The sequence below is a fragment of the Panthera pardus genome, unplaced genomic scaffold, assembly GCF_024362965.1.
Source record: "Panthera pardus isolate Hobbes unplaced genomic scaffold, ASM2436296v1 HiC_scaffold_15, whole genome shotgun sequence".
In the NCBI taxonomy this organism is placed as follows: domain Eukaryota; kingdom Metazoa; phylum Chordata; class Mammalia; order Carnivora; family Felidae; genus Panthera; species Panthera pardus.
Window position 1 is genome coordinate 60701719 of NW_026526710.1, and position 10827 is coordinate 60712545.

Below are 10827 nucleotides of genomic sequence, written 5' to 3' on the forward strand. Positions count from 1 at the left end.
TGTAGGATCCTGGATTGGACCCTGGAACAGAAAAAGAACATTAGTAGGAAAACTGCTGAAATCCAAATAAATTCTATATTTTAGTTAATAGTATTGTACCAAAATTAATTCCTTGGTTCTGATAAACATTCTGGACCATAGAATTTATGATTATGTGAGATGATAACATAAAGCTGCATGAAGGGTATATGGAACTCTCTGTATTATATTTACAACTTTCTGTGAAGTCCAAAATTAACTCCAAAAAACAAAACGAAACAAACAACAACAAAAAAAAAACAGAAAATGAACCATTAAAAAATGCAATAAAATGAATTATGGTTTTAAAAAATTTTCAGGCACTAACAAACTAGACACATTGGAAAACATGATGATAAAGAAGAAAAAATTACAGGAAAATTACTTAAATAAAACTGTTACACTCAAACAAACTGGAAAAATGACTGAATCAAATACTCCCCTTTCACCGTGAAACTGTAAGGAAGACAAACCTGACAGTTACACAAGTTATCAGTGATTCTGGATTGTGCCATCCAGCAAATGTTCAGCAAAAAAAAAAAAAAAAAGTTGGTGAGTAAATAACCAAAAATGTAAGATGTTTACATGTACCTAATATTAGGAAGAAAAGATAAATGTTTTTGAAATGGAATTTGAGGTCATCTTGCTGGTAATGAATAGGGCTACCAAACATTTACAAGTGGTGATTAAAGAAGCAATGTGTCCCCTCCAAAACTACATTCACCTACACTATGAACCGTGGATATCAGATTCAGATATGAGCCACACAATGCATACAAACCAGTCTGTCCAACTGCCTAAAATCACGAATAACAAGCAAGCGCTGCACGAGTATTTATAAGAAAATGAAAAAGTGGGTCCAATTACACTGCAGTGATGTTCAGTATGCTTCTATAATAAATAGGTTTGTCAGACTGGGAGTTCAGAAAGAGAAAATCAAGAGAGGGAGGCCTTTGGTTACTACAGTGAGTGAAACGCTGGTATACTGGTCAGGGGAAAGGCCAAGTTTTTGTGAGCTGAACAATCAAAACGTAAAATCAAGAAAATAATTTCATTTATACTGAACAAAGAATAAAATACAGGGAGATAAATTTAACCAAAGAATTGTAAAAGTTGTACTCTGAAAATTGCAAAACATTACTGAAAGAAATTAAAGACTTAATATGTGAAAATACATTCCATGTTCATGGAGGACAGCAATACTCCTCAAATTGATACACAAATTCAACATAATCTCGATAAAAATTTCAGCTGCCTTTTTTGCATAAAATGACAAACTGGATCTTAAGCTCATAAGGAAATGCAAGAGACCCAGAATAGACAAAACAATTCTGAAAAAGAAGAACAAAGGAGATCTCACAGTTTGCCACTTCAACACCTACTACAAAACTAGAGTAATAAAGACAGTGTGGTTCTAGCATAGATCAATGGAAGAGAACTGAGAATCCAGAAATAAAGCCTTATATTTACGCTCAAATGATTTTTTTTTTTAATTTTTCTTTTAACGTTTATTTATTTTTGAGACAGAGAGAGACAGAGCATGAACGGGGGAGGGTCAGAGAGAGGGAGACACAGAATCTGAAGCAGGCTCCAGGCTCTGAGCTGTCAGCACAGAGCCCGACGCAGGGCTCGAACTCACGGACCGTGAGATCATGACCTGAGCCGAAGTCGGCCGCCTAACCGACTGAGCCACCCAGGCGCCCCTCAAATGATTTTCAACAAGGGTGCCAAGACAATATAACAGGGAATGAGTAGTCTTCAATGAATGGTGCTTAACAACAAGATATCCAAACACTGAAATTGGGCCCTTAACTTCCATCATATACAAAAATTAATTCAAAAACTATCATAGACCTAATGTAAGAGCTAAAACTTTAAAACCCTTAAAAGAAAACACAGGAGTAAATCTCGATGACCTTGGGGTACACATGACACCAAAAGTACAAATAACAGAAAAATAGATAAATTGGACTTCATAAAAATCAAAAATATTTGTGCTGAAAATGACACTGAAGAAAATGAAAATATAACCCACAGAATGGGAGATAATAGTTGCAAATCAATTATCTTATAAGGGACTTATATCCAGAATTTAAAAAAAAAAAAAAACAAAAACCTTGTAACTTAATAGTAAGATGAATAATCCAATTTAAAAATGGGCAAAGGATTTGAACAGACACTTCTCCAAAGAAGATATACAAATGGCACACAGAAAGATGCTAACATCATGAGCCATTAGAGAAAAGCAAATCAAAATCCCTCGACACCACGTCACATCCCCTGGGATAACTATTTAAAGTAAGATAATAAGTGACAGCAAGGATGTAGAGAAATTAGAACCCTCATACACTGCTGGCAGGACTGTACCGTGATGCAGCCACTATGGAGAACAGTTCCTAACAGTGGTGATGGCTGCACAACCTTATAATCATACTGAAAACCACTGACATACACTGTAAATAGATGAACTGTATAGTATGTGAATTACATCTCAATAAAGCTATTAAAAACAAAGATGAGCGATTTTTAAAATTTAGTGAGCCGACAAATGAATGAGAAGTAAGGAAGCAGAGACTGGAATGTAAAACACAGAAGATTTTTATTTCTCTTTCCTTAAGCCGAAAGAGACCTCAAGGGGTGTTAAATGCCAACTGGAAGACAGGGAGTTGGAAGCAGCCACAAGATGAGCCATATGATCAAGGGCAAGGCAAGCAACCACACCTCCTCCAACACACAGGCATCCAGACGCTTCCTCCCCAGCCTGTCCCTCAGGCAATTTTGAACCTCCCCATGTCCCATCTCACTCCACTCCAACCTCACCTCACTGCTCTCTCTCCTCACTCCAGAATTGCCCTTGTAATTTCAAATTCTTCCCCTTCACTAACAAAATGAAGTCTCCAACTGCTACTCCCAAATTCGCCTGCCCACTCCCAGCAGCTCTAGCAACAGATAATATGGCTAGAGAATCAACTGATTTTTTTAAAAACTTCCTAGCCTCTCTGGGAAGAACACATAAGACTTTGTTTAGGCTTTTATTTCCCCTGGGGTGGAAGTCAGTGCTTCTCTGGCGTTCAAAAGTGGAATCAAAAAATTCCACCTGTACAGGTTAGGGAAGTTAGGTCCAAAGAGGAATTAGCCTGGAGTTGGCCTAAGGAGGGAGCGGAGGCAGGACAGAGAAGCTGGTGCTTTGATTCAAATGGACCATCCAGACCAAGGAAGCTACCTGGAGGGAAGGACGGACAACTGTTTGGGCTGATGGCAAAGGCCTGATACCGTTCCCTCACAAATCCCAAGACCGGGGCAGGACCTCTAGGGTATGAATGTGGAGGGAGAGGGAATTTGCTGAAATCATCACCGAAGCCAAGGCCTCAGGAGCAGTGGTGGCTCCCTGTGGCTTATGTCACTTTTCCAAAGCACGGAAAAGGGGAACAGGTTCTGAATGGTCTCCAAGCCTCCAGCCTTTGCCCCACCACCAATTCATCCCAGATGCCATTACCAGTGGCCTTCCTAAGACACCACTCTAAACACCACAGACGCAGCCACAGCTCTCCACTTAATGAAAGACTGACTCTTAACTCTGGCACTCAGTGCTTCTGATGACTCAGTTATGATCGTGCCTCGAGACAAAATCTTCTTACAATGACCCTTCCGCATGTGCTTTACTCTGAACTCCTGCTATATATATATATACACACACACTTGTCATCCGGCCCTGGTTACAGGTTTAGACATACGGTTACTTATCTTTATTTATCTTTATGTTCTGTCTCCCTCCACATAAACCACAAGTATCTCAAGGCCAGGGACTATATCTTATGTTTTTGGATCTGATCTGCCCCTGATTTTCAGCAGTGTTCAATAAATGTTTCTTGAGACACTCGTGATGGATTGGAGGACTGTAAGGGTTTACTGAGTACCAACTGTGCGCTGAGCTCTGTCTTAGGTACTAGAATAAAGAACTTTAGATAAAGACATTATTCAATTATCTAGAATATTTACCATGTATTCTGGCACACTCAGTTTATTTTTATATGCCTCTCAGAAAGCAGAGGGATTATCCAATGAATTCAGAGGAAACGCAACTTTTAGACCAAAATATGAATCTATTCTTACACTAAAAATACAAAATCTCACTTAAAAATAAAAAAGGCAGCTTCCAATTACTTTGCCTACTTGAGTTAACTAGAGATAAAGATAAAGGAGAACATACTGTACATATAATAATCATTACAGATCACAAAATAAAATCTAAATAGGGCTCCATGTGTATCAAGTTATGTGTGCAAAAATTCATACCATTTTATTTTAAACAAAAGACAAGTTTCTTACAACTAAAATTGGCCGGGAGATTAGGAATCCGTATTTCCTTATTTTTGATCTCCACATAAATTACATATGGATAGAGAACAAATTTTAAAATAATTCCACAGAAGGAAAAATAATCAAGCACTTATACAGAAATGGAAGAGTCGTTAATATGGAAAACCACACTTAACCATACATCACAGTAAATAAAATATGCTCTGGAATGTTGTGTTCATGTGGGAAAAAACTAAAGAATGCACACAAACTGCCACTACCAGTTATCTCCAGGAGATGGAATTCAGGGTATTTCATTTCTGCTGCACATTTCTGTGCGTCTGTGCATGTGTGTGTGTGTATGTGTGTACTCTCAGGCACACATACTTCTTTAAGCAATGAGCACTTTTGTAAAATCAGAAGAAAAATGAGAGTTCAAGTTCTGGGAAACAAATGGAAGTTTCCTCATTTGCAATTCCTTCTCTCTGAACTGGAGTAAGTGAAAATAATTACGACTCCTTTCCTTCCATAAAAATAACAACGAGCTGCTTCTTCATGAATAATGAAGGTTCAATTTTACACATTTCACAGAATACTTCCATGAGATTATTCTAAAGGCAGGGTCTGTTTATCAATAATGTCTGTATCCACAGCACTTAGCACAATGTCTGGCACAGAACAGATAAAAAGGGCTTGGACACGTGGGTTTGTATCAGATCAAGAGCTCTTGGGGCAATTTTACCAGCTCTCCTTGGGGGGGGGGGGGCGCGTATACAGGGATGCTGCACAAGTACAAAGACTTGGGGGGAATGATAGGGTCTCTCTATATTTTGCTTTGAGTACATCTCCTCTTGGCTGCCACCTCTTTCCTGTTGCTCTTAACAATCTTACTTCACGTGTCAGAATTTTGCAGGCTTGACCTCTTCCTCCTCCTTTATACACTTCCTTCACCCAGCTTCTGGGCCCTACATTCTCGGTTAAGAGCACTGGGGACACATAATACCTCACTGGTAGCTTCTCACACTCCTTTGTGGGTCCTCCTCTTCTCCCCAAACTCTTAAAGTTGGGGTGCCCTGGGTTCTTTTCTTATCACCTTTTCACACTACACTCATTCCCAAAGTGACCTAATTCAGTCTCTGGCTTTAAATATCTCTAGGCTAAAGACTCCCAGATCTTAATCTCGAGCCTGGAGCTCTTTCCCAAGCTCTAGATTCCCATACCCAACCCTACTCTACATCTCCATTTGGATGTCTAGCAGACACTCGCTTCTAAATTAGCATATTCAAAACTGAACCCTTGATCAGCCCCCGAACCTCCATCTCAGTCATCCTTGACTGTTTTCTCCCACATACCACATCTAAACCATCACCAAATCCTCTTGGCTCTATTTGCAGAAACTCCCAGACTTCAAACACTTCTTACCACCTTTGCTATACAAGTCTGGTCCAAGCCACTGTCACCTGTCGCCTAGATTACTGCAACAGTCAATTAGAGGGTCTCTCTGCTTCTACTGTTGCTCCTTTACAATCCATTATCAACACTGCAAGCACAGTGCTCCTTTAAAGCATAACTCAGATGGTATCACTCCTCTGCTCAAAACCCTCTGGCGCTTACATATTTCACTCGGAGTAGAAGTTGCTACAATGGCTGACACAGCCCTGCATGACCTGGCCCTGTGTTACCTTTCTGACTTCATTCCACTACCCTCCCCTCCCTCACTCTATCCTATCCAGACTGCCTCCCTGCAGTTCTTGGGGCAAACCAGACAGGTCTCCTTTAGGGCATTAGCCTGGAACACTTCTCCCCCAAAATCCATGTGGCTAACTCCCTCGTCTCTTTCTGTCTTTACTTAAATGTCACCTTGGAAAATTGCAACCCATCTTTATCTCTCACCAGTACTCCTCAACTCTGTACCCTGTTCTTTTTCTGTTTTCCTAACACTTATCACCTCCTAACATATCACATATTTTAATTATTTTTTAGGGGGATTATTGGTTTGTTTGTCTTCTCCCTTGAGAATGTAAACTGCCTTAAGGCCAGATTCTTTGATTTTCCTGTTATTTCCCAAGTACCCTGAACAGTTTCTAGGTGACCAGTGAGTGTTTGCTCAACAAATGAATAGATCTTAGGAGGCACAAAAGGAACTAAATAATATATAGTGGATCCCCTACCTTCACTCCTGTAACTACTCATGGGAAGGAGGGACTAAGAGGTAGAAATCATCCAGGCAAGAGCAATAGGGGATGGCAGTTTAAAGGTCTTTCTGTTTCTGTGATCAGCTTTCTGGGCCACATCTCAGTCTATCTTTAGCAATCACCATACATTGTTACTGTTAATGAGTTGTTGGCATTCAGAATTTAACTAATGTTCATATACATTCCAGGACTATAATACACTGCATCTGTAGAATAAGTCCAAATCTAAAAACCTACTGTACTTAACCTCTAATCTACCAAGATCACCAAAGTCAGGGTCCTCTGAGGTGGGGATATTCTAGTAGAAAATGGTACTAAAAGATGAAAAAGTTATTAAGATGCTCTCTTGGGAATGAGGTGATAACCACAACCTAACAACATGAGGTCATCTACCAGATGATTAACATTGAGGAATGCAGGTCAGCTGCCGAGTAAAAAATCCACAAGCCACCCAAACTGTCTAAAGGCAACAACACATGACACTACTCACTTCCTGAACTGAGCCTTGGAACTGCTTTATGGCTCTGTAAATAGTTATATTTACAAATCGTATTACAGATAATAAAGATTTCATTAATGTAGAACTTTATAATTATGGCCCAAGTACAGCCAGCACTAAAAATGAATCTATTTACTCTAAGAGAATAATTTTTTTCAATGACAAATATGAGGGCCTTACTGGTGTTATGGACTTTTTCCATTTTTTTTTTTCATGCTACTCAGAGGAAATTTACTAAATTCTTCTAAGTGACAAAGCTTGGAAATATTCTTCAATACCAGCATCTATTCCTTTATTCAACAAACATGACCAAGTGCACAGAGAGCTGTGAAGGATACTAGGAACAAGACAAGGCCTTCCCTCATTGAGAAGGGAGAAGAGTTGTTGACAAAATAACTACGAGTGAGGCGAGTGACAAAAGGGATGCAGTGTGCCACTGCAGGAAGGAGTAATGTGAGGGTGATAAGGGAAAGCTCTAAGGAAGCACTGTTTCACTAGAGATCTCATGACTGAGCAGTAGCTAGCTAGGGTAAGGGGGGCAGGAAGAGGTGTCAGGGCAGAGGAAACAGCATGTGCAAAGGTCCTGAAGCAGACAGAGTTGAGAACCAAAAGAGATAACAGTGGTAAACCTGAGGCTGCAGAGAAAGATAGAAGCCAGATCATTTAGGGCCCTGAGACCATGGAAGGACTCCAGACTCTAGCCTCTGGGCAATGGGGAACATTTGAAAGGTTTTAAGGAGGAGAGGTATCAGTTTTGGTTTTGTTTTTAAAACTATCAATTGGCTTTAGTTTAGAGAATGGGCAGCAAGAATGAACTTGGAAAGGCCCCTTTAGCAGAAATCCAAGAATTCTTCCTTGGAGGATAGTAGTGGTGGGATGGAGAGAAATGAGCAGAATTAAGAGAATATTTAGGAACAACAACTGGCAAGACTTAGTGACTGATGAGACTTGGAGAGTGAGAAAAGGTATGTGGCCCAGATTTCTAGTTTGACCAAATACCTCTAGAATGAAGGTCTCTTCAAATAAATTAACATGGGTTTGTATAGGAAAATTGCCTAATACATGTCAATAAAATAAGCAGTTGGTTTTTCACGATGGATTAAAAGCTTAAGGTTTTTAGTTTATTTTAGAAACTCTCTTGCAAACAAAATAACTTCACAGAGCATCCTCTTAAGTTTTTAAGTACTTATAACATTCTATCTATAGACAGAGACATATAGATATATGAATTTATTAAGCTACTGGATTGCGATATTTGGCTTTAACTTGAGTTGTCAAACTGCATGACTTTGAACTTATCACTTGTCACTTCATCATTCATTTGAAAAAAAAAAAAACCCTACAGATTAAGATTTAAGATTCTGTTCTCTACATGACTGATGTTTACATGTTATGCACAACCACATTCTAGGTTGAGGGACCTTATGCATGGTTGATCAAGGGCTTTTTTCTTCCTCCTCTGTCTAGCTAGTTCTTTACCAGCCCAATACAATGCAAAATTATTTCTCTTAAATATGCTTCTTAAATTAGATAGCAAGATGGCTTTCGCCCCAAAGAGCAACTCCTCACAGGCCTGGGTATACTGATGTGCACAACTCCATTACAGCCTTTTTTTAATGTATCATAATGAAAGACAGCCACATAAAGCATTTATGGATTATTAGATACCGTACCGGTGAACACCTGTCTCTTGTCAAAATTTTGTTCCCATCAGAAAATCAGATTTTGATACCTTTTTTAAGTTATGCCTGCTCTGCACATCACCCCCTTGTAGAAAAGGAAATTCCCAGTAATTGTAATACCATCATCATTATTTCCTTAATGTAAATTCAGTTCTAGGTAAGCCAGAATAATCTAGGTCCAGCCATCCAGGGCCAGCATTTAATCTGTTCACTGTAAAATAAATGTCATTTCAGAAAATATACAGGAGTAAAATTAAAACCCAAGCTGCATCGAATACAAAACACACCAACAGAAGAAACCCAGAAAATTCAAATCTATCTCTACTGTGTGAGCCCTGCCCTGGTTTCATTTCTGGACATTCATTCCCCATCATAAATGACCAGGATAATGAGAAATAAACAGCAGCAGCACCACGATCACCTTGAATTTCAAAAGTGAAGAGGTCCATCACTATAATCTACTTTCTATCTGTCGCTATCCATAAAGCTCTACCAGAGAGTACATGCTACGCGTGGAGGAACGATCCCTTCCCTCTTTGTGCATGAGAGGATTGAAAATGTTCCTAGGTTTAAAGGAGAAAAGAGACAGAGTCAAAAGATGAGGCTGGAAACTGAAAAGCTGCTACATGGCAGGAATCCAGACCTAGGTGAGAAAAAGTCAAGAAGGAAGCAGAAAAGAGCCCACAGAGGTCAGAGGAGGAAAAGGAAAATACGGGCTCCTGACAAAATCCGGCAGGAGAACGTGGAAATGGAATAACTGAACAGGGCCAGTGTCAGTGGGTAAGGGGACCAAATATTGGGAGGTGCGGGCAGTGGCTGCGGAGGGCTCAGGGGATGGTTAGTCCTGGATAGAGAGGCCCAAGAGAGGAAAAAGGGGACAGGCAGGGAGCATCCGCCAGGGTGTTGGAAGGCTAGCGGGGGCGATCCTCACCTTGATTTTTGTCCGGCTGGCCTTGGCCTTGGCCCGGCGCTGGGGCCTTACCGCCTCGGCCATAGACCCTGCGGCGGCGCCGTCGCCGTTTGTTTTTATCAAAACCCTGCGCGTCCCACAACCTGCCCAGTTCCGGCCTCTGGACTTATCACGTGATCAGACATCCACCACTCCCGGAGAAGGGGCGGCACCTCAGGGACGCTACGGGCCGCAACATAGGACAAACCACCCCAGGAGGCTTTTTTTTCACTGAAAGATGGTAGACCCGCCCCCTTCCGTCCAGGCTCCACCCCTGGCCCGGCGTGCGGGGCCTCCAGGTCCAACCCGCCCGCGGCTTCCAGAGGGTTGTGTAGCTCCTGGGCCCTGGCCGGTTGATAAGTCGCGTCTGTCTCCCTGGCCCACACCCATTTTGGCCGCGCACACCTCAGGCCCAATGGCTTTAAGGAGTTCGGGGAGGGATGTTTGTCAATCTTGTTTTGACCTGTATTTAAGTCAGTTAGCCTCTGTCTCTGCTTGGCGCTCTTGATGTCCCTTAAGATATGCACCTCAGTTTCCTCTTTTATAAAGGAGAATGATGATGTTTGATGAAGGTTAAATGGGCTAATCGTGAAAGGTACCTGGTAGAGCAACAGACATGTTAGTAAATGGTATTACTAAACAAATTGCCAGGCAGGAAATGGACACCTGATCCAAAAAGGGCAAAGAAGAAATAAGACCCATAAAAGTATTCTTAGTATAGAATGTATGTACCTTGTGTGTACCTTGCTTCATTTTTAAATTCCAGATGTTAATAGCTTGGCCCCATCTCCCTTCCCCAGCTGTTCCATTTCTTTTTTCCAAAGCATTTAGTGCCTCTTAAACTACTATAAAATTTGCTTTCATGTTTATGCCTGTCAGCTCCTCTAGAATGTAAGATCCTAAAGGGCAGAGTTCTTTGTTTTGTTCCCTGTAGTATCCCAAGGGCCTCTACCACACTGGTCAGCATATAGTAGACGCTCAATAAATATTTGATGAATGGAACAAATGAATGTGAGTTGTTTTGTCTGGTGGTGGGGTAAGACAGTTGAGATGGCTTGTACGGGAGGAAAATAAGTCTATTCACCCACTGGTAGCATATCCTAGAATGAAAAATCCTGAAATATGATGTGAGAAATGAAAAGCACTCCAAAGATGGCCACTGCACAGTGACTTGTTTGTGAGCTA

At 40.8% G+C, this 10827-nt stretch overlaps 1 protein-coding gene across 1 annotated transcript in view; it reads right to left on the reverse strand.

Moving 5' to 3' along the window:
* EPG5 (ectopic P-granules 5 autophagy tethering factor) overlaps positions 1-9754 on the reverse strand; it is a 106299-nt gene extending 96545 nt beyond the window's left edge. The window contains exon 1 of the mRNA XM_019464163.2: positions 9625-9754. Within this exon, the coding sequence (XP_019319708.2) occupies positions 9625-9687 (63 nt within the window). The 5' untranslated portion in view covers positions 9688-9754. The remainder of the gene's footprint in view (positions 1-9624) is intronic.
* Between the last annotated feature and the right edge of the window lie 1073 nt (positions 9755-10827).